The sequence below is a fragment of the Thalassophryne amazonica genome, chromosome 4 (genome assembly GCF_902500255.1).
Source record: "Thalassophryne amazonica chromosome 4, fThaAma1.1, whole genome shotgun sequence".
Lineage (NCBI taxonomy): Eukaryota > Metazoa > Chordata > Actinopteri > Batrachoidiformes > Batrachoididae > Thalassophryne > Thalassophryne amazonica.
This window is the reverse complement of record NC_047106.1, coordinates 45,982,036-46,006,666: the sequence shown is the minus strand read 5'-3', so window position 1 is coordinate 46,006,666 and position 24,631 is coordinate 45,982,036. Positions and strand designations below refer to the sequence as shown.

General features: G+C 39.6%; 2 protein-coding genes across 2 annotated transcripts; one reads left to right on the top strand and one right to left on the bottom strand.

Annotated features, from left to right (window-relative positions):
* The first annotated feature begins 1,341 nt into the window (after positions 1-1,341).
* Positions 1,342-3,680, top strand: LOC117508156 (secretogranin-2-like). The gene is given in 2 exon segments (XM_034167820.1): positions 1,342-2,138; positions 2,140-3,680. Coding segments are annotated over 2 exon segments (1,962 nt in total). The 5' UTR covers positions 1,342-1,349; the 3' UTR covers positions 3,313-3,680.
* A 1,470-nt stretch (positions 3,681-5,150) lies between these two features.
* LOC117508157 (AP-1 complex subunit sigma-3-like) lies at positions 5,151-22,051 on the bottom strand. Its single transcript, XM_034167821.1, is given in 7 exon segments — positions 5,151-5,285; positions 5,378-5,494; positions 5,496-5,515; position 12,389; positions 13,184-13,292; positions 14,551-14,729; positions 21,875-22,051. Coding segments are annotated over 7 exon segments (465 nt in total). The 5' UTR covers positions 21,878-22,051; the 3' UTR covers positions 5,151-5,249.
* Between the last annotated feature and the right edge of the window lie 2,580 nt (positions 22,052-24,631).

Genomic DNA, 24,631 nt, shown 5'->3' with positions numbered 1-24,631 from the left:
GAATATCATCACTATTGTTATAATCATAATAACATTATTATTATTATTATTAATATCATCATCAGTTATCATGGTCATTATCATCATCATTATCACCATTGTTATAATCATAATTATAATAATTATTATTAGTTATTAATCATAGTAACCATCATCATAATCATTGTTATTATTATCATCATCAGTTATAAGTATCATCATTGTCATTATCATCATCATCATTGTCATCATCATACTCTATTAATATTAATATCATTGTCATCATCATCATCATTGTTGTTGTTGCTGTAATAAAACTATTTCCTGTTAAGGGTATGGGGGTTGGGGGGGGGGGGCTGTTTGTTATTTACTCATTTATTTATTTATTTTGCCTCAGTGGTTCAGCCAAGCCTGCTTCCTCACCATCACTCCACATTTTCTTTTAGCTGCTACTATTTCCACATTTCAGCTTGTATTCTAAGCAAAAATCAAAGCAAAAGCAAAAATGAAACAAATTAAAAATAGATTTAAAAAAAAAAATCATAAACCAGAGTGCATAAGTGAATCCATAATAAAACAGAATTAAAGAAAGTTGATATAAATCAAGTCGAACCTAGAAGGGAACTTAGTAGAGTGCAGACTACTGCCTAGACAAGAGAGACTCGGGCAAAATATGTTGCTGAACTTAATCTGGATTGCTATCCAGATCCATGCCAAACTGAACAAGTTCAGAAAGTTTAATCCTTTAAATATATATGATTTACCCACCCACTCAGGCCCATGCTTTACATCTGATTTTGATCCAACCCTTTGTTTTGACTCATGAACAAAATAGAATGGTTTGTTCTCTGAACCCTGTGGCATCTCCCGTCCAGGTTTCATGTAAACTATTTCAGTAGTTTTTCTGGAATTCTGGTCACAAACAAACAAGCAATGCACAAACAATATATTTCTTTTTAAATGTCTTTTTCCTTAGTTTTGTGGTAAAATGCATTGTGATGCATTGGCCAATAGTTTTAACACCAACTGCATGAACTCAGAAGCTGTTAATCAACTTTATTGATTAATCATCAGATTAGCTCGTGTTTTTAATTTAAATTTCTTGTGCGCTGATACACATATCAGGCTTCATTATCACATCTGTCCAATGTCAACTTGTATTCGAGCAAAACTGGTGGTCTGGACATTATTTATGGTGAATGTGGTATAGGTGACCTTTGTGGAAGCATCAACGGTGTCAGTTTCACTTATGAGCAAAGTGTGAGATTTCCTAAAGAAGATACTTTTGTTACTGTTGTGTACCTGTTAGCTTAATGTATAAAGGTCAGTGCTGACACGTCCATCTTTGCCTCTCCTCTCTAGGTGACACCATGCCGTCACTCTGCAAACCCACAACAACAGGCAAACCTTTCCTCATCTGTGTTGCCAACCTAGTCTTCATCCTCCTCTTCCTCAGTCCCTCCAGTATCCGAGGGGCTTCGTTAAGGGAGCACAGACTGAGGGGAAGCGAATCAGACTCCCCAAGAGGAAATCTCCCCCACGATGCCAATGCAGACATGCTCAAAGCCTTGGAGTACATCGAGAGCCTCCATGAGCAAAGCGGCAGAGATTCAAAGCAGCGCTCGCCGCTCGCTCCAGGCCACAATGCCACTCGCATGGATGACAACGAGAGGCTGCTCGCCATGCTAAGACTGGGGTCAAATCTGGGCCAAAGCCAAGTTGAAGATAAGCTGGAGGAGGAAGATGAAGACAAGGAGAACATGGGAAAAGAGGATAAAAGTGAAGAGTTGCTAGAGGCTGTGCTCAATGCCCTCCAGCAGACGGAAAAAGACACAGAGCCAGAGTCACTTCACCCCAGCATGGCCCGCGGATTTCCCGGTGAAGGAGCAGTGGTGAGATCAAAGACCGGCATGTATCCCAGGTTGTATCAGAAACAACGTGGTGGAATTACACCTCACAAGAAGCTACCTCTGATGTTTGAGGATGAGGAGGAAGACGAAGAGCATGAGAGTCCATTTAAGCGCACCAACGAGAATGTGGAGGAGAAGTACACACCTCAGAACCTGGCAACCCTGCAGTCAGTGTTTAAGGAACTGGGGAAGTTGACAAGTGCAAAGGCAACGCATAAACGGCAGCAAGATGAGGGATGACACAGAGGCAGAAGATGAGGAAGAAGAAGACAATAAGGATGATGTGTTTAACATCAGGGATGCAGCATACAACGACGGCACAGACTTTGAAGACTGGGATCCACAACCGGCGGAAGAAGAAGAAGAGGACGAGGAAGATGAGGAGGAGAGGAACAATGAACATGAGGAAAACCGAGGTGTGAACTATTTTGATGATGAAGATGAGGAAAGTGAGAATGAAAAAGATGAAGAAAGCTACTTGATCAAAAGATCCTCAATGTCAGATCTACAAAAAGATCAGGATGACATTGCTAATCTGGTGGATTACTACCTTCTGAAGGTGTTGGAGAAAACTGAAGAGGAAGAGCAGAAACGTGAGCTCGAGGAGGAGAAAGAGAGGACTGAGAGAAGGGTGCCTGAGCACGAAGAAAAAATAGACCCACGGCTGATCTACCAGCTTATTCAGATCTCCAAGAAATACCAGATTCCACCAGAAGACTTGATGGACATGATGAAAATATCAAATCAGGACAAAGCCCTGCTGAGCCAGTCTCGGAAAAATAGCGAATTATCCCGAGCAGAGGACAGGTTCTCTCAGATGTCCTCAAAGAAGACACACAAGAATCCTGGCTTTAAATCCTACCACAGACGCCTACCTGATCGACAAAATCCTAAAATCCCAGAAGACCCGAGGATAGAAGAGATGTTGAAAATCCTCGGATTAGGAGAAAATATGGATCAAGCTCCCCTCTGGAAGCAGAATCAGCACAAAAGCTCGATTTCACAGCTTCACACTCTGCCGGCGAAGCCTTCAGGGGAATATGCTCCCATACAAAGGTATCTTTCCAACAAATTAAAGCATGACTATGATGACGCCGCAAATGAGGACGAGCTGGCAGCATATCTAGCAGCTGAGATGCTGGCACGGTATCCCAAGCAGGCACACAAAACCAAAATGGGCCAAAAGTGGGATGAGGCCAGACAGACAGCACCGGGGCTTTTTGAGCAAGCGCTACAGGACTACTTTGATCAAATGGACTCGGATCAAAGCCAAACTCCAAAGATCCAGTCTAACGTCAGTGAGAAGGACGATGCCACCCAAATGCAAGGATGGGATAACGAGGCCGTAATGAAACTGATGAGCTACATGAACCCAGAAAGTAAAGATAACGAAGATGACGCCAAACCTGCCAAAGAAATATAACGTTGACAGTGGAGCTGTACATACAAACACACATATGTTGTTCTGTCGAACAGGGAGGGTTGGAATAAAGTATTTTGAAAAACAAGAAAAGAAAGAAGAGTCTGATTTAGTTCATCTGTAGCTTTACAAAACTTTGATTGTGCTCATAATTAGCTGGAGAAATAGTCATGCTCTTTTTTTTAAAGAAAAAAAATCCAGGTTTTGTTGCTCCATGACAGCAGACTCGTACATGTGACTCACCAGCCGTACACTTCAGTGCATACAACAAAACCAATGTTGGGCCCCTTAGATCCACTTGTGTTTTTTGTACTTATTTCTTAAATGTGATTTTGTGTGACATATCTGAGGTTAATAAAGCATTGACTTTATTTTTGTCCTCACTGCGTCGTGTTTCATCATTTTTTTTCAGGCGCACACAATGCAATTATTTAAAAAGTTCTGCTTTTTTTTAATTAAAAAGACACAATTTCTGCTGCACGCAATCAGGTTCATAGGAATTTGGACCGTGAGAGTTTTTTTGAAATATGGTGATACATAAATCAAACAAAATAAAAATTTTATGTAGCACCAACTAATGTTTTCAAGTTACTTAATAAAAACAAAAATTGTCGATGCCACTTAAAATTCTTTATTCAATAAGTTGTTTTTTTTTTGGAGTTCAATTCAACATTGGGTTTTACAGTGTGTAAAATAAAACAATCAAGATGTGCTTGTAGTATAGACTTTTAACTTTAATTCAAGGGGTTTAACAAAAATATAGCATTAAATATTTTAATTCATTACGACTATTTGTATGCACAATCCCTCCACTTACAAAGGTCATACTTTTAAGACAAACAAAACATAAGTACTGTCACGCATCTTTCAACAAGTCAATAAATATGTTTTGGACTTTATTTGCATCAGTTAGAGACATAAAAACAATAAGATACTGTAGGTTAAATCAGACTGAAGTAGACATTTCTGACTGACCATGCAGGAAGGAGGCTAGTGAGGGAAGCCACCAAGCTATTTAATGATCATTCTGAAGGAGTTACAGGCTTCTGTGTCTGTGATTAAAGAAACAATTTGTAGTGCAACTTTTACTTATTGCATCAACAAAGGATTTTCTTTCAAATGAGTTAAGTTTTAGGCACACTAAAATGCTTATTTTAAAAAAATAGTGGTTCATTCCCCTAACCACCACCTCCTTTATCAGCTGGTCAATGACCAGATCAAATATTGAAAGGTCCTTCAAAAAAAAACAAACAAACAAAAAATAGTAAATACAAAATAACATACAATTTAATAAAATCTATCAGAAGTTTCTTCCATGTAATTAATGAAACTGGGCAATTATATTGATGGATGCAGATCAATGTTGTTACACAACAAATGTTTATTTTTCATTAGGTGAAAAAAAAGTCAATTATTAAGTTAGAAACCTCATTCGAGCCTAAGCATGATTTATTTGCATGTGTACACACAAACACCAATGCACTGCCACATTCAAAATAATTTTATAAACCTAAGAAAACACTTTGTAGAATAAAATTAAGTATTTTTAGTTAACTAAATCAAGTAAATAAATGGTGTCTGAAAAGTGGTCACAGATCTTCAGACCAGAAGATCCTCAGTTGGGCTTCAGACCAGAGGATCCTCAGTTGGGCTTCAGACCAGAGGATCCTCAGTTGAAACCCCAGCCAGACTCGAAAATTACTAAGGGCCCCTGGGCAAGCTCCTTAATCCCCGAGTTGCTCCCGGTGTCTAGTGAGCACCTTGCATGCCAGCACCCTGACATCCATGTGTCTGTGTGAATGGGTGAATCGCAAGCATAATTGTAAAACCTCTGATGCAGATGGAAATGTGCTCTATAAATGCAGTCCATTTCCATATTATATATAAAACGTTGCAGTAAATTACGTGAGGCGTTTGGGACATTCTTATCTTCTGCTGGCTCAATAGACGGGTTTGCTCATGTACTCCTCCATTGTCTGTGATGATAGCAGTTACAGAATCAGATTACAAAACAGATAAAAATAAAAAAACTCATGTATGTTGAAAGTCTGTGAAATGTACATTCTACCTCCTGGAGTGTGTCAGACTCCTCCATTGCCACAGCCACTGCTGCTTTGGAAGGTTCTACAATTTCTCCTCCCATCAGGAATTCATCCAAGATAAAGTAGGCCTTCTCGAAGTTAAAAAATGATATCCAGCTCACAGACTAACACAATCATAAATTACAATAGAGATGGAAATAAAACCTCACTTTGTGTGGGAGGTTAATGTCAAAAGCTAATAAAATAAGAAAACAACTCTTTAGTCTAATTTTGACATCTGCGAAAAGTTCAAAAAACATTTTTAAAAAGTGGATTGAAATCTTGACAAAGGGAGGAGCCCAGTATTCACATTGAAATATAACATACTTTATTCTTGAAAAGATTCAGTATTTCCTCAAAAGTTCATAATGATCAGCTGAAAAGTTTTTTTTTTTTTCTGTCATCCTGAAAACACCACTGATCATATAATAATATAGTACAGGTGGGAGAAATAATAAGTTATATTTAAGACAACAAATTTACAAAATCCAAATACAGAACAAAATCTAAAGTATCCATCTGGTTGGTAAGATTGATTATTCTATCAAGCTTTGTGTAAACTGACAAAATAACATTGCTGTAAAATTGACTGAAATGTTGAGAAGTGCCCCATCTTTAAAGAAAGTTGTAAAAAATGTGTAGAATCCACATCTGGATCCCAGTTACCACTGAAAAATAATGGATTCTTCCTATTGATAGGATTGATTATTCCACCAAATTTCATGCAGATTGGTGAGATATGTTTTGAAAAAATATGTTTGTGAAATGCCTACATGGTAAAAAGGAAACAAGATAAAAAGATCATTATTATTTTTTGGGTTAATTCTCTTGATCAGATTTATCGCTCCAGCAGTTGTCATACACATTGGCTGTTTTCAGTAAGCTTAAAGACAGTGATCACACAATCTGCTGGGTGGAGGTAAAAAATTTTAATTAAATTATATTGAATAAAAATAAACAAAATATTTTTAGAAAGAAAAATGAAGCAGCAAATGCATTTGGAATCTGATCAACACCAAATTTACAGTAGTGTTCAGAATAATAGTAGTGCTATGTGACTAAAAAGATTAATCCAGGTTTTGAGTAAAAAAAAGAAAAAAGAACAATTTTACTCTCATCAGTCCACAAAATATTGTTATGTGTCGGACGCAGCCCGGAGAACCGACCAGCGTTTGAAGGACCCAGTATAAAATAAGCAGAGCATGGTACAAAGGATAACAGAGTTTAATGAACATAACAGTGCTGTGAAAAAATATAAAAGTGCGCGGTCTGGCGTGGTGGTTTTGCGGTGCGCTCCCAGCAGCGCCAACGGTCCGGAGCCAGAACCAACCCGGACCCAAGGACCCCGCCGACACCCCCCAGGTGGCCGCGACAAACCGAGTCTGTGAAAGAAGGAATCATTATGTGAGTCCACACTCAACACACAGAGAGAACGCTTAAAGGTGCACAAACAGCAAACACTTCCTGGCTTAATTACTAATCAGCTTCCCACCCTGCAGGCATGGAACACCCAGTTCACAAAACTCCACTGCAGAGGAAGCTGATTACACGACCAACATACAGCTCAATATAATAAGGTGTGAGGGACACCACATTTACTGACTGTATAAATGTTAGTCACAAAATCTAACGTACCTCAGGAAGTGTGCTGACGAGCGTGAGACCTCACCCCCTCCTCTTTCACAGACCATGCATCAAACCTGGACGTTCTCTGCATCCACTGATGATGAGATGGCTCCCGAGACGACGACGATCTCACCCGTCTGGTCACAAGGTCGAGTCTCTAGCAAATACACACTGTGTACTCCAGTCTTAAATGCCACCATGTTCCAATCCATGTAGATGCACCACAGCTGTGAGTCCTGACGAGCCGCAGGTGATCAGCCTCAGGTGATCAGGGTGAGGTCCTGATAAACTCAGCTACACAGCCACTCAGTCCCAAATGCAAGCCACCTGGAAGGAAAAACAAAAGACAGGACAAAAGACAGAAACAAAAAGGCAGCCAGGCCCCCCCAGCCATACAACAAATATTCCTCCATTTCTCTTTAGGCCAGTTGATGTGTTCTTTGGCAAATTGTAACCTCTTCTGCACATGTCTTTTATTTAACAGAGGGACTTTGCGGGGGATTCTTGCAAATAAATTAGTTTCACACAGGCGTCTTCTAACTGCCACAGCACTTACAGGTAACTCCAGACTGTCTTTGATCATCCTGGAGCTGATCAATGGGTGAGCCTTTGCCATTCTGGTTATTCTTCTATCCATTTTGATGGTTGTTTTCCATTTTCTTCCACGCGTCTCTGTTTTTTTTGTCCATTTTAAAGCATTGGAGATCATTGTAGATGAACAGCCTATAATTTTTTTACACCTGCGTATACCTTTCCCCCTCTCCAATCAACTTTTTAATCAAACTACGCTGTTCTTCTGAACAATGTCTTGAACATCCCATTTTCCTCAGGCTTTCAAAGAGAAAAGCATGTTCAACAGGTGCTGGCTTCATCCTTAAATAGGGGACACCTGATTCACACCTGTTTGTTCCACAAAATTGACAAACTCACTGACTGAATGCCACACTACTATTATTGTGAACACCCCCTTTTCTACTTTTTTTTTTTTTACTAATAGCCCAATTTCATAGCCTTAAGAGTGTGCATATCATGAATGCTTGGTCTTGTTGGATTTGTGAGAATCTACTGAATCTACTGGTACCTTGTTTCCCATGTAACAATAAGAAATATACTCAAAACCTGGATTAATCTTTTTAGTCACATAGCACTACTATTATTCTGAACACTACTGTATGTCTTTTTCTCTTAATACCAGTGCCCATTCCATAACATTTCTTAGAGATCAAATGAAAATATTTAGAGGAGTCCAGCTGTACTTGGCAGTGGCAACAACAAAATGCCAAAAAAATTAAGGACTAATGAATTAAAAAAAAATTTAAAAAGATAAAAACTTAAGCCTTAATTTCCTCTCTCACTTAATGTAATATTTTTCAGCTGTAGGCTTCACTTAGTATTTTAAGTAAACGTCATCCAAAAGATGTTAAAACAGATACCACTCATGGACAGTAGGGGGAGCCTTACTGGTTAAAAAGCCTCCAGAAGGAGGACAAGGACTTATTCACTGCAGCAGTATTGAGCAGCTGTTCAATGCCTGGATTATCATTGTGAGATTTTGTGCTGATTATTGTTTTTACTATAACAACAGTAAATGAAACGTGCAACAGTAAATGAAATGTCAGACACCAGCAGTGACGTAACAAAAGGTGACCACTTATATTGTTCCACTAGCTGATTACCTGCTCCAGGGCAGGTTTGACTCAGACTGAAATGAAAACTTCATCTTCAACAACAGAAACTATCACCTCTCACCTATACCAGCTTCCCGACAGGTACTACTACTACTACTACTACTACTACCAAAGTGCGCAATAGCCTATGTTACTCCCCGTATGTCAAAGTATACATGTGCCAAGTATGGCTCAATTCTGAGGTGCTGTTTGGACAGGAGAAGGACATATACACACATACCCTTAGTATACAGAAGATATTGAAATCAAAAAGTAGTAACAGAAAACAAATTGCTGGCTTTGTCTTTATATTGAAGTACAGCCTGAATATTTTCATGTTATTTACAATTTTTCCATTCATTTTTATCTTAATTTCTGCCTCAAATTTATGAAATATACAAGTGATGAAATGTAAAGCATTTTCTTTTTAAAGTTACAGCGTGTAGGATTTATTGTCATCTAGTGGTGAGGTTGCAGACTGCACTATGTCACCACTTGTAACGATGCTGTTTTTTCGTCATGTTTTCACTTGTTTAGTGACAGTGATTTTTGCTTTCTTGCCTTCTCTTGCTATAAGCAATATGCTCAAGCCAACATTTCACAAAAAAATTAATAAAAATTGAGGGTTCTCAAACTTGTTAGCCTGCACTAGCAATAAGTAGTAGACGCTTCTCTCCCCCTGCCATCCCCTCATTACCCCATCCCCGTAGAGACGGTGCCTGCTCCCAGACTACCAATAAACAGCAAAAATCTATTTAAGCATAAAAATTCAAAAAGAAAAAATAATATAGCACCTTCAACTGCACCACAGACTAAAACAGTTAAATGTGGTCTATTAAACATTAGGTCTCTCTCTTCTAAGTCCCTGTTGGTAAATGATATAATAATTGATCAACATATTGATTTATTCTGCCTAACAGAAACCTGGTTACAGCAGGATGAATATGTTAGTTTAAATGAGTCAACACCCCCGAGTCACACTAACTGTCAGAATGCTCGTAGCACGGGCCGGGGCGGAGGATTAGCAGCAATCTTCCACTCCAGCTTATTAATTAATCAAAAACCCAGACAGAGCTTTAATTCATTTGAAAGCTTGTCTCTTAGTCTTGTCCATCCAAATTGGAAGTCCCAAAAACCAGTTTTATTTGTTATTATCTATCGTCCACCTGGTCGTTACTGTGAGTTTCTCTGTGAATTTTCAGACCTTTTGTCTGACTTAGTGCTTAGCTCAGATAAGATAATTATAGTGGGCGATTTTAACATCCACACAGATGCTGAGAATGACAGCCTCAACACTGCATTTAATCTATTATTAGACTCTATTGGCTTTGCTCAAAAAGTAAATGAGTCCACCCACCACTTTAATCATATCTTAGATCTTGTTCTGACTTATGGTATGGAAATAGAAGACTTAACAGTATTCCCTGAAAACTCCCTTCTGTCTGATCATTTCTTAATAACATTTACATTTACTCTGATGGACTACCCAGCAGTAGGGAATAAGTTTCATTACACTAGAAGTCTTTCAGAAAGCGCTGTAACTAGGTTTAAGGATATGATTCCTTCTTTATGTTCTCTAATGCCATATAACAACACAGTGCAGAGTAGCTACCTAAACTCTGTAAGGGAGATAGAGTATCTCGTCAATAGTTTTACATCCTCATTGAAGACAACTTTGGATGCTGTAGCTCCTCTGAAAAAGAGAGCTTTAAATCAGAAGTGTCTGACTCCGTGGTATAACTCACAAACTCGTAGCTTAAAGCAGATAACCCGTAAGTTGGAGAGGAAATGGCGTCTCACTAATTTAGAAGATCTTCACTTAGCCTGGAAAAAGAGTCTGTTGCTCTATAAAAAAGCCCTCCGTAAAGCTAGGACATCTTTCTACTCATCACTAATTGAAGAAAATAAGAACAACCCCAGGTTTCTTTTCAGCACTGTAGCCAGGCTGACAAAGAGTCAGAGCTCTATTGAGCTGAGTATTCCATTAACTTTAACTAGTAATGACTTCATGACTTTCTTTGCTAACAAAATTTTAACTATTAGAGAAAAAATTACTCATAACCATCCCAAAGACGTATCGTTATCTTTGGCTGCTTTCAGTGATGCCGGTATTTGGTTAGACTCTTTCTCTCCGATTGTTCTGTCTGAGTTATTTTCATTAGTTACTTCATCCAAACCATCAACATGTTTATTAGACCCCATTCCTACCAGGCTGCTCAAGGAAGCCCTACCATTATTTAATGCTTCGATCTTAAATATGATCAATCTATCTTTGTTAGTTGGCTATGTACCACAGGCTTTTAAGGTGGCAGTAATTAAACCATTACTTAAAAAGCCATCACTTGACCCAGCTATCTTAGCTAATTATAGGCCAATCTCCAACCTTCCTTTTCTCTCAAAAATTCTTGAAAGGGTAGTTGTAAAACAGCTAACTGATCATCTGCAGAGGAATGGTCTATTTGAAGAGTTTCAGTCAGGTTTTAGAATTCATCATAGTACAGAAACAGCATTAGTGAAGGTTACAAATGATCTTCTTATGGCCTCGGACAGTGGACTCATCTCTGTGCTTGTTCTGTTAGACCTCAGTGCTGCTTTTGATACTGTTGACCATAAAATTTTATTACAGAGATTAGAGCATGCCATAGGTATTAAAGGCACTGCGCTGCGGTGGTTTGAATCATATTTGTCTAATAGATTACAATTTGTTCATGTAAATGGGGAATCTTCTTCACAGACTAAAGTTAATTATGGAGTTCCACAAGGTTCTGTGCTAGGACCAATTTTATTCACTTTATATATGCTTCCCTTAGGCAGTATTATTAGACGGTATTGCTTAAATTTTCATTGTTACGCAGATGATACTCAGCTTTATCTATCCATGAAGCCAGAGGACACACACCAATTAGCTAAACTGCAGGATTGTCTTACAGACATAAAGACATGGATGACCTCTAATTTCCTGCTTTTAAACTCAGATAAAACTGAAGTTATTGTACTTGGCCCCACAAATCTTAGAAACATGGTGTCTAACCAGATCCTTACTCTGGATGGCATTACCCTGACCTCTAGTAATACTGTGAGAAATCTTGGAGTCATTTTTGATCAGGATATGTCATTCAAAGCGCATATTAAACAAATATGTAGGACTGCTTTTTTGCATTTACGCAATATCTCTAAATTAGAAAGGTCTTGTCTCAGAGTGATGCTGAAAACTAATTCATGCATTTATTTCCTCTAGGCTGGACTATTGTAATTCATTATTATCAGGTTGTCCTAAAAGTTCCCTAAAAAGCCTTCAGTTGGTTCAAAATGCTGCAGCTAGAGTACTGACGGGGACTGGAAGGAGAGAGCATATCTCACCCATATTGGCCTCTCTTCATTGGCTTCCTGTTAATTCTAGAATAGAATTTAAAATTATTCTTCTTACTTATAAGGTTTTGAATAATCAGGTCCCATCTTATCTTAGGGACCTCGTAGTACCATATCACCCCAATAGAGCGCTTCGCTCTCAGACTGCAGGCTTACTTGTAGTTCCTAGGGTTTGTAAGAGTAGAATGGGAGGCAGAGCCTTCAGCGTTCAGGCTCCTCTCCTGTGGAACCAGCTCCCAATTCAGATCAGGGAGACAGACACCCTCTCTACTTTTAAGATTAGGCTTAAAACTTTCCTTTTTGCTAAAGCTTATAGTTGGGGCTGGATCAGGTGACCCTGAACCATCCCTTAGTTATGCTGCTATAGACGTAGACTGCTGGGGGGTTCCCATGATGCACTGTTTCTTTCTCTTTTTGCTCTGTATGCACCACTCTGTATTTAATCATTAGTGATCGATCTCTGCTCCCCTCCACAGCATGTCTTTTTCCTGGTTCTCTCCCTCAGCCCCAACCAGTCCCAGCAGAAGACTGCCCCTCCCTGAGCCTGGTTCTGCTGGAGGTTTCTTCCTGTTAAAAGGGAGTTTTTCCTTCCCACTGTAGCCAAGTGCTTGCTCACAGGGGGTCGTTTTGACCGTTGGGGTTTTACATAATTATTGTATGGCCTTGCCTTACAATATAAAGCGCCTTGGGGCAACTGTTTGTTGTGATTTGGCGCTATATAAAAAAATTGATTGATTGACTTGACTTTAAAGCGGAGCAAACAAATATACCACTTCTTTTTCCTTCAGTTTTCCAGCAGCACCGTAAAATGCAAAAGGTGGCGTAAGTATGTCCCTTTTGGGCTCCTGTATCAAAACAGCATCCTGCATGACAGGGTTAGCTACCATGTAGATATGAACGGCTCATTCTAAGCTTAAGAGAACACATCATTTCCTTGTTGCTGGAAATTACAGTGATGTGCAGATGGTTATAAATGCCGTATTCCATTTCTGATAATAAACGGCTAAATCCTACACACTGTAGCTTTAAGTACACTTCTGGAGGCAATACTGTCATCATATAAATCCTTGCTCAAGTCAGAACACCCCACAGTGTGAAAGTTTGTGTGCCATTATATTCAGGTTTGCTTACATTTCCAAAGTACTTATCCAGCAGCTCCACATATCTGTGCAATACTTCCAGTGTGAGCAGCTCGTTCTCCTGCTCCTCCAGACCAGCACAGAAATACAAACTGGCATACCTGCAGTTGTAAAAGTCAAAGGTTACTGAAATGTTGCCACAATGATGCAGCCACACCAGGTATGATGGCATGGATGTTCAGCATGTGAGTCTATGACTCCCTGTGGACAGGACACCAGTCTAGCACAGGACACTTCTCCAGCCACGGCCGGTTGTTGTAACACTGTGCAAAGCTTTACTCCGTGTGTCTGATGAAATACACACATACCTGGCACATGCAAGTTAATCATTTAACATCCACAGAATAAACAGTGATTTCAGTTTTACTGCTCACCACTTACAAAGCACGTACATTTACACTTGCCAGGGAAAAGACTGATGACTAAAGTTTGAAAAGTTATCCTGCAGAACACTGAAAACGCTTCAGGTAAAAAGGGCAGGTTGTTTTTTTGTTTTTGTTTTTTTGCCAGGAAATTATACAATGCGCTTAATTGAAAACCACTACTTTTGGAATAAAATGTTAAAATAAATGGGATAAAAAAAATCAACATAAATATGTGCTGCTGCAGAAATTTAATTGTAATATAACCTTCAAATCAAATTGAAGTTATTGAACATGAAGGTGAAATAAGATACTTTAACTTCAACTACAGCAATTAAACAGTAGTTGCAGAGGACGTAACCTTTAACCTTGTAAGTCATCACTAAATAATCTCCTCTGGAGGGAGGAAACGATCTGACGTGTTGGCCTTTTATTGGACACTGTTTCATATTTTATCAGCTTATTTTTGCACAGAGATAATCAAAAGCTGCATTATTGCTGGGAAGAGCTCTGAGTCATGAGGTCACTGCGCTGGTGTTTGGTGATGTTGAAGTCTTTGCAGGAGAACGAAGGTCCAAGTCTCTAGGATCCTGGTGCTTCCTGTCTTACTGAGTGGTTGTGAAACTTGGATGCTAACCAGTGATCAAAGTTGACCACGGGATGTCTTTGGTACTAGGTCTCCTCAGAGGATGTTTGGGTACTGCTTTAACGACTTCATGTCAAACGAGTGGTTGCTTCTGGAGGCTAAGATGAAGAGTAGAACTTGCATTGTGAGGGAGTGTCAGTGTGGTGCATTTGTTTATCTGTGAGTGATCTCACAGGTGCCTGAGTGTTGAGGAACCCAGTGCATGCTCCCAGACTTGACTTGACTCTGAGACAATACAGATAAAGCGTCTTGTCCAGGGGACAGGGACAGGTAGACAGGTAGCGCTTGAGGAATTAAAAACGTAACAAGAATGAAGAAAGGGGACATTTTTAAGAGTATTCTCAGAGTTACCGCTTATAAACAATTTTCAGGTCCCTCCAATGGAGGAAGTTGCAGGAACGTGCTGGACGAGCCAACACCATCATCATCATGTCCCTGATCACCTTCTTCTTCTCCCGGTCACTTAACGTTATGAACCATTTCTGCAGGCGCAGCTTCCCCTGGCGGCTGAACAACAACAGGAAGTGGATCTAAAAAGAGCAGGAAGTGGGGGAAAAAAACAAGTGTACTGAATTGAAGACTTTTTGTCAGCTCAGCAATATTAAGACTTAAGCAAAGATCAAACATCATGTGTTATGTGAAGTGCAGTCCGGGTCATATACATATATTTGGATATTGACAAGCTTTTTTTTCTTTTGATGTTTATTACAGTGTCTTAGACTTGAAACTGGAACTGCTTGAAATGTGACAGTAACCACATCCACATGTGCTGACGAGTGTAAGAATTGCAGCACTGTTTGCGTGGTCCACCATTCTTAAGAGTCAAGTGTAGTTGCGCAATTAGTCATGCAGTTTCATATTTGTGTTCATCTCTCAGTATTTCATTTAAATCTCAGCAGATAAAAAGCCCACAGTTGATTTCACATCTTCACCGTTTCCATGATTTGGATGTAGTGACCTAACATTTGAACCTGAGCCTGTACAACCATCTTCATCATCCCCATCTGCAGATTATTGCATGGGTTTGTCTGGGCTGAAGTGCAGGGGCCCTAAATCATATGGGGCCCTATATTTTGGCAGCACAGTGGCTTAGTGGTTAACACTGTTACCTTACAGCAAGAAGGTCATGGGATCAATTCCCACCTGTGACCTTTCTGTGTGGAGTTTGCATGTTCTCACCATGTCTTACCTCCAGGTGCTCTCACATCAAAAGACATACAGGTTAGGTGGATTGGAAACTTTGTAATTGTCCAGGTCTCCCTTGCAAAAGAGATCGCGATCTAAATGGGACTAACCTGGTTACATAAAGGTTAAATAAAATTCATTTTTCCCCAAAAGATGAAAATAATAATAATAATAATAATAATAATAATAATAATAGGAGTGAAGCATCGTGCAGCGGTGTGAAGCCCACTCATGGTACAGGGCATCCTAAACAGGAAGTACCAATTTTCAAATCCACAGTAAAACAGGAAATGTTCAAATGTCAAACACTTCCTGGACTGACAGACGAGATCCTATGGAATCTCGTAGGAACTCAGTGGTAAGCTCACACTCAAACAGGAAGTGCCAATTTATCAGTCACAGTGAAACAGGAAATGTTGAACACTTCCTGGCATGGGTGGAGCTAGAACGGAGGCCGGGGTTTCACTGGACTCCTCTGTAATCTGATTGGACAGAGATGATTGACATGTCACAGCACCACACGTCTGGTTGAAAGAGCTGCATTTTCAAATCAGTGAGTCACAGTGACTGCTAGGTTCCTCCTGTCCAGTAGTTTGTGCTGTGTACCACAAAAGGTTCTAAACCACCTTAGTAGAAGAAGAAAAATGTTTGCTTCAGATTTGAACTGCACACGTCATTTGAACTATGGACTTCTAATCACATCAAATTTATATTGGTGAGTAAACAACCATATTTCATGCCAGAAATGAGGTCCAGGTTATTAAAAGCAGCTTTTCTCCTTTAATTCAGGTTGCCTTACATACTACACATGTTTAAGCTAACAGACAGCAGCTGGTTCATGCTCTGTTGGCTTATTAGTGCAGCAGATAACTGAAACAATCCTTCAAATGGTGATACAAGCATCACATTCAGCACAAATACAGCTGGAGCAAAATTAATGGAGCAACTTTAACTTTTGACCCCTGTACAAACTGAAACTGACCTTTGTCACCATTCCTGCTGCTTTTACCTCATAACTCCATAACATTCAGTCACAGATTATCCAATGTATAGCTTTTTGACAGAAAGTACATGAATGATGAAAGCCTAGATTTGATGTTTTGGTGAAAGAAACTTTTGTATTTCTTCATAATTAATGTAAACAAAATCCAAGACATACGAGGGCTGTCAATAAAGTAACGGTCCTTTTTATTTTTTTCAAAAACTATATGGATTTCATTCATATGTTTTTACGTCAGACATGCTTGAACCCTCGTGCGCATGCGTGAGTTTTTCCACGCCTGTCGGTGACGTCATTCGCCTGTGAGCACTCCTTGTGGGAGGAGTCGTCCAGCCCCTCGTCAGAATTCCTTTGTCTGAGAAGTTGCTGAGAGACTGGCGCTTTGTTTGATCAAAATTTTTTCTAAACCTGTGAGACACATCGAAGTGGACACGGTTCGAAAAATTAAGCTGGTTTCAGTGAAAATTTTAACGGCTGATGAGAGATTTTGAGGTGATTCTGTCGCTTTAAGGACTTCCCACGGTGCGAGACGTCGCGCAGCGCTCTCAGGCGCCGTCATCAGCCTGTTCAAGCTGAAAACCTCCACATTTCAGGCTCTATTGATCCAGGACGTCATGAGAGAACAGAGAAGTTTCAGAAGAAGTTGGTTTCAGCATTTTATCCGGATATTGCACTGTTAAAGGAGATTTTTTTAATGAAAGACGTGCGGACGCAGCCGACGCGGTGTGGCGGCACAGGAAAAACACCTCCGTGTTGATAACCATTTGTAAAATCCAGGCGGCTTTTGATGGCTTTCAGTGGAGTGAGTATATGAGAAATTGTTTAACAGCTGGACATGTTCCAACTTGTCCTTAAGGCTTTCAACGGAGGTGTTTTTCCTGTGGCGGAGCATCGCGGCGGCTGCGTCCCGACGCGCGGATCCGTCCGCACGTCTTTCATTAAAAAATCTCCTTTAACAGTGGAATATCCGGATAAAATGCTGAACCCGACTTCTTCTGAAACTTCTCTGTTCTCTCACGACGTCCTGGATCAATAGAACCTGAAATGTGGAGGTTTTCAGCTTGAACAGGCTGACGACGGCGGCTGAGAGCGCTGCGTCACGTCTCGCACCGTGAAAAGTCCTTAAAGCGACAGTCTCACCTCAAAATCTCTCATCAGCCATTAAAATTTTCACTGAAAACCAGCTTAATTTTTCAAACCGTGTCCACTTCGATGTGTTTCACAGGTTTAGAAAAAATTTTGATCAAACAACGCGCCAGTCTCTCAGCAACTTCTCAGACAAAGGAATTCCGACGAGGGGCTGGACGACTCCTCCCACAAGGAGTGCTCACAGGCGAATGACGTCACCGACAGGCGTGGAAAAACTCACGCATGCGCACGAGGGTTCAAGCATGTCTGACATAAAAACATATGAATGAAATCCATATAGTTCTTGAAAAAAATAAAAAGGACCGTTATTTTATTGACAGCCCTCGTATTCAGTGACTTGGAAATGTTCATGTTTCCATCCCCTGACTTGTCTAAAAAAAACTGGCAATAAAACTGATTATTATTTACAGGTTTTATCAGGTTTTAGAGATTTGCTTTCAGTTTGAGATTGAGGAAGATAATTTTCAATTTTTTTTTCAAATTATTTTTATTCTTTATTTTTTGTATTTCTTGTATTTAAAATGGCATAAACAAATTAAAATGTGTGAAATTTCAAGTGTTCCAATACTTTTGGAGGGCAAAGTATCCTAACCTTATTATGAGTGCAAAATGAGTGTGGTATTATTACTGTTTTGTTTAAGAATGTTTAATTTTCACTGTTGCTGCACTTTGTGTCAAATCATATTCATATCGTATATCATATTGATATGAAAATTCAGTAAGGTATATCTTCTATTATACATTCCAAATCTAAGGTGGAACTCTACTTGTGTTTACTAAGGTACACCTAAATATCTTTTAAAAAAAAAAAAGAAAGAAAGAGTAGAGCCACTTAGGTGCCTGGTCTTGAGAACCAGGGAGTGTAGGTTGAAAAGCTTTTTTTATCCCATGGGAACTCTCCCTGCCTACCTAAGCGGCTCAAGAATATGGACAGCATGTGTATATAAGTGACATTTACATGACAATTTATATGACAGTATTGAGATATGATAATGTGGGCATATTGTACAGCCCTACTGTCAACTAGCTGAAAACACTGAATATTAATTTACATCTACATTAAAAAAAATACTTAAAGTGGCAGGGGGTTAAGAGGCCTGTAATTAGGGGGGGTCAGCTGAAAAGCAAAAAAAGAAAAATGCTTAAAAAGGTGGAGTGTATGGGGGGCAGAGGCCCTCCAGAAGCTGAAAGGCAAAATAAGGAAAATGCCTAAAAAGGTGGGGATCTGGGGGGTGGAGCCCCCCCCCCCAGAAGCTAAAAGATTTTAGTCATGCTCATGCTCCCAAGAAACCATTTTGCTGAAAAAAAGTCTGAAGCACCTAAAGGACATGGATAGATGGCGAGGAGCTTTTCCAAGTATGTGAGAGGCAAATAAAGAAAAATGCTTAAAAACACGGGGAGTCTGAAAGCTGAAAGGTTTTTGCCATACTAATGCTCCCCTGAAGCATTTACTCAAAATAAAGTCTGAAGGACCTAATTGACATGGTGAGATGCTGACGAGCTTCGCTCATTCATGTCCACGACATATGCATATTAATAATAGTAATAATAATAGGGGAGGCTTAAAGTTGTCTCCCACTGAGGATTTTTGATAACTGATCATGCACTGTTTTGCACTGTCAATTAGAGCCTGAAATCGGATGAAATCAGTGATAAAAGTAGCATTGTAGAACATTCAGGAACAATCAGGAAAGTTTTAAATTTGTGACATTGGGATACATTGTGATCCAAAATAGTGAATAATCTGATTTAGCTTGGCTTCAGTTGGGTGTTTCAACAGGACAATGAAACCCAAACACACACCAAACTGGTGGGTTGGAAAAAACAGGCTAGCATTAAGCTTCTAGATTGGCCTTCCCAAAGCCCCGGTCTCAACCTGACTGAAACTGTGGATTATGTATAAAAGCTAAGTCTATGCCAGGAAACCAAACAATTTAAAAGAACACACATACACACACATATATATGTTCAGAATAATAGTAGTGCTATGTGACTAAAAAGATTAATCCAGGTTTTGAGTATATTTCTTATTGTTACATGGGAAACAAGGTACCAGTAGATTCAGTAGATTCTCACAAATCCAACAAGACCAAGCATTCATGATATGCACACTCTTAAGGCCATGAAATTGGGCTATTAGTAACAAAAAGTAGAAAAGGGGGTGTTCACAATAATAGTAGCATCTGCTGTTGACACTACAAACTCAAAACTATTATGTTCAAACTGCTTTTTTAGCAATCCTGTGAATCACTAAACTAGTATTTAGTTGTATAACCACAGTTTTCATGATTTTCTTCACATCTGCAAGGCATTAATTTTGTTGGTTTGGAACCAAGATTTTGCTTGTTTACTAGTGTGCTTGGGGTCATTGTCTTGTTGAAACAACACCCATTTCAAGGGCATGTCCTCTTCAGCATAAGGCAACAACCTCTTCAAGTATTGTGACAATCCAAACTGATCCATGATACCTGGTATGCGATATATAGGCCCAACACCATAGTAGGAGAAACATGCCCATACCATGTGCTTGCACCACCATGCTTCACTGTCTTCACTGTGAACTGTGGCTTGAATTCAGAGTTTGGGGGTCCTCTCACAAACTGTCTGCAGCCTTGGACCCAAAAAGAACAATTTTACTCTCATCAGTCCACAAAATATTCCTCCATTTCTCTTTAGGCCAGTTGATGTGTTCTTTGGCAAATTGTAACCTCTTCTGCACATGTCTTTTATTTAACAGAGGGACTTTGCGGGGGATTCTTGTAAATAAATTAGCTTCACACAGGCGTCTTCTGTCACAGCACTTACAGGTAACTCCAGACTGTCTTTGATCATCCTGGAGCTGATCAATGGGTGAGCCTTTGCCATTCTGGTTATTCTTCTATCCATTTTGATGGTTATTTTCCGTTTTCTTCCACGCGTCTGTTTTTTTTGTCCATTTTAAAGCATTGGTGATCATTGTAGATGAACAGCCTATAATTTTTTGCACCTGCGTATAAGTTTTCCCCTCTCCAATCAACTTTTTAATCAAACTACGCTGTTCTTCTGAACAATGTCTTGAACGTCCCATTTTCTTCAGGCTTTCAAAGAGAAAAGCATGTTCAACAGGTGCTGGCTCCATCCTTAAATAGGGGACACCTGATTCACACCTGTTCTACAAAATTGACGAACTCACTGACTGAATGCCACACTACTATTATTGTGAACAGTTTGAACATAATAGTTTTGAGTTTGTAGTGTCAACAGCAGATGCTACTATTATTGTGAACACCCCCTTTTCTACTTTTTGTTACTAATAGCCCAATTTCATGGCCTTAAGAGTGTGCATATCATGAATGCTTGGTCTTGTTGGATTTGTGAGAATCTACTGAATCTACTGGTACCTTGTTTCCCATGTAACAATAAGAAATATACTCAAAACCTGGATTAATCTTTTTAGTCACATAGCACTACTATTATTCTGAACACTACTGTGTATATATATATATATATATATATATATATATATAGAGATATACACACACACAACCAACAGAGAAAATTAGACATAGTCTAAAGTGAAAGCATGCAAACTCAATACATACACATGCAAAAAAACACATCCAGTCTCATATGACTTCCTCCTTCAGTCTGAGCTGCAACCAAAAAACAAAAGCACAAGTGGCTGTTGCACCCAACAGCAGTTATGTTCCAGAATGATAAATGAAAACTGGCAGTGAACTCTAACCTGCATGTGTGACCTCTCCGTGCAGGAACACACTGAAAACAAATACAAGTGTTGCGTAAGGTTCCTTAAAGGGGTGGGGGGGGGGGGTTGCCCTGAGGCACAGCCTTTGGCTACACAAAGCCTACTGCAGCACATGTCTATGGAAGCTAGGATGGGAAAAAAAAAGTTCAACTGTGATTAATTTTAACATATTGTTTAAATCTTAAATGGGTGAACATTCAATGGATTCAAAGAAAAGACCAAAGGTTTGCATGAATTTGCTTGAAAGGTCATACACTGTGTTTGACATTCACTCTTTGTGTGTGTGCGTGTGAGATAAAACAGAAATTGTAAATTATTCAGATGTATTTTCCTGGAGTTTCCACTTGTTACAGCAGTTTGGAGCTTTTGAATCAAAGCAGAATAAAGCTGTAGGGAGGTGACCTTTGATTAAGGAAGTCCTTGTGCAAAAAAACTATAGCTGGAGAAAAGTAAGAATATTTATTCAGTGTTTTAATGTCACTATTTCATTAAAAAAAAAAACTATTTGAGAACATTATACAATTTACTTAATGCTTGCAACATTGTGTCTTGTACAGGTGTTTACACTAACATCAGAGAGCATGAATCAGACTCACCATTTTACCAGCAGAAGTCCCCTCTTGAAAATCCCACCTTAATAATTCTGGTCCTCGTGTTCGAGTCAAAATCTGCCGTCTTTTAGGTGCATGGGATGAGGTGACATAGCTGACTCTTCTCAGAAATCAGTGCGCTCACCTTCTCCAGTCAGAGCCGCACCCTGCTGTGTCTGATTGGGTACTGAAGAGCCACTGAGCTCACACACAGGTGGCTCAGTAAGTGCACAGTGTGCAGAAGGTGCAAAGGGTGTGCAGAGTGTGTGTAGAAAGCACAGAGTGCAGAGGGTGTGCACTGTGCACAGTATGTCCACTGTCCGCAGTATACAGAGCGTATGGTGCATCCAGAAACTATTCACTTTTTCCACATATTGTTATGTTACAGCCTTATTCCAAAATGGATGAGATTTTTTTGCCCTCAAAATTGTACACACAATACCCCATAATGACAAAGTGAAAAAAGATTTTTGTTTTTGTTTTGTTTTTGTATTTTTTCAAATTTAGTAAAAAACAAAGAAACAACAAAAAAAAAGAAAAACCTAAGAAATCACATGTACATAAGTACGTATTCACAGTATTCACATAATTGAGCTCAGGTGCATCTTGTTTCCACTGATCATCCTTGAGACATTTCTGCAGCTAAACTGAAGTCCAACTGGAGTAAATGCAGTTGATTTGGAAAGGGACACACCTGTCTACATGTAAGGTCCCACAGTTGACAGTATATATCAGAGCACAAACTAAACATGAAGTCAAAGGAATTGTCTGTAGACCTCCAAGACAGGATAGTCTCAAGGCACAAATCTCGGGAAGGGTATAGAAACATTTCTACTGCTTTGAAGGTCCAATGAGCACAGTGACCTCCATCATCCATAAATGGAATAAGTTTGGATCCACCAGGACTCTTCCTAGAGTTCGCCACCTGTCTAAACTGGGCGACCGGGGGAGAAGGGCCTTAGTCAGAGAGGTGACCAAGAACCCAATGGTCACTCTGTTAGAGTTCATTCCTCTGTGGAGAGAGGAGAACCTGCCACAAGGACAACCATCTCTGCAGAAATCCACCAATCAGGCCTTTATGGTAACGTGGCCAGACGGAAGCCACTCCTTATTAAAAGGCACCTGGCAGCTCACCTGCAGTTTACCAAAAAAAAAAAAAAATGACCGGAAGGACTCTCAGACATGAAAAATTCTCTGGTCTGATGAGGCAAAGATTGACCTCTTTGGCATGAATGCCAGGTATCATGTTTGGAGGAAACCAGGCAGGAAACCAGGTTTGAGTGGCCCAGCCAGAACCCAGACCTGAATCTGATTGAACATCTCTGGAGAGATCTGAAAATGGCTGTGTACCGATGCTCCCCCCATCCAACCTGATGGAGCTTGAGAGGTGCTACAAAAAGAAATGGGCAAAACTGCAAAAAGATAGGTGCACCAAGCTTGTGGCATCAACTTCAAGAAGACCTGAGACTGTAATTATTGCCAAAGGTGTGTTACGTTATGTTGTCATTATGGGGTGTTGTGAGTAGAATTTTGAGGGGAAAAAATTATTTACTCTATTTTGGAATAAGGCTGTAACATAAAATGTGGAAAAGTGAAGCGCTGTGTTCAGATGCACTGTATAGGTGCGCCAAGTTTGTGACATCATATTCAAGAAGACCTGAGGCTGGAATTGCTACCAAATGTGCATCAACAAAGTATTGAGCAAAGGGTGTGAATACTTATATACATGTGATTTCTTAGCTTTTTTTTATTTTTAACAAATATGTTTAAAAAATCATGTTGTCATTATGGGGTGTTGTGAGTACAATTTTGAGGGGGGAAAATAATTTACTCTGTTTTGGAATAAGGCTGAATGTGGAAAAAGAGGAGCGATCTGAATACTTTCCAGATACACGGTGAACAGTCACTTACTAGTTTGGCTAGTTAGCATTTAATTGGCTTGAATGTAAGTCCTTTCAGCTTCTCCCTTGTTTTTCCCACTTGGAATCACCACATCAGATCCAAGATGGAGCTGGGTGGTATGCACAGTATGGCCAGTGTCCACATATGCAAATTATGTGTAGTACACAGCATGTACTACACATTTGAGACAGTATATCAATTACTGCCAGATGCTCCTTCCTGACACAACTCCACATTACATGCTGAATGGGCAGGACTGGCCTCGAGGTGCGCCTTCTGTATTGGAAACAAGTGCACTTAACCGCTTGGTCACCACCAAACAGTTAAGTGCACCTGTATTGTATTTTTACATTTTTAACTTGGGAACCTGTATCTCTCTTACTGAAGGCAAACAAATTCTGTATTATAATCAAGAGGGAATGATGACAAACAAAGAGCACAATGTAAGTAGTGAACCAGAAATAAGCTTTAAAAATGTTTTTTAGCAACTAGCAGTGAATGAGCTATAACTTGCAAGTCCCTGTTAGAGGTGGGCGGATCCTAATATCGATACCAACGCTGGTATTGATATTGAACCGCCAGCCAACAGTCATGCAGGTAGTCATGCCTGTTTAAAGCCAGAAGTGCACTGCAGAGAGGAAATTCCTATTATTTTGTTGAATTGATTGTGTATTGATTGTTCCACTTGAAAAAAAAGAACACGTTTGAAACTGTTTACAATATTTGTTGTGATGTGTTAGTTTTTCTCTATTGTGGTTCATCAGCTCTCTAACCTCAAAAGATTGTTTTAATTTGCTTTAAGTTCTATTTTTTTACACTCTTTATTTAAGAAACAACGTAGAGAAGTGCACTGAAGGGAAG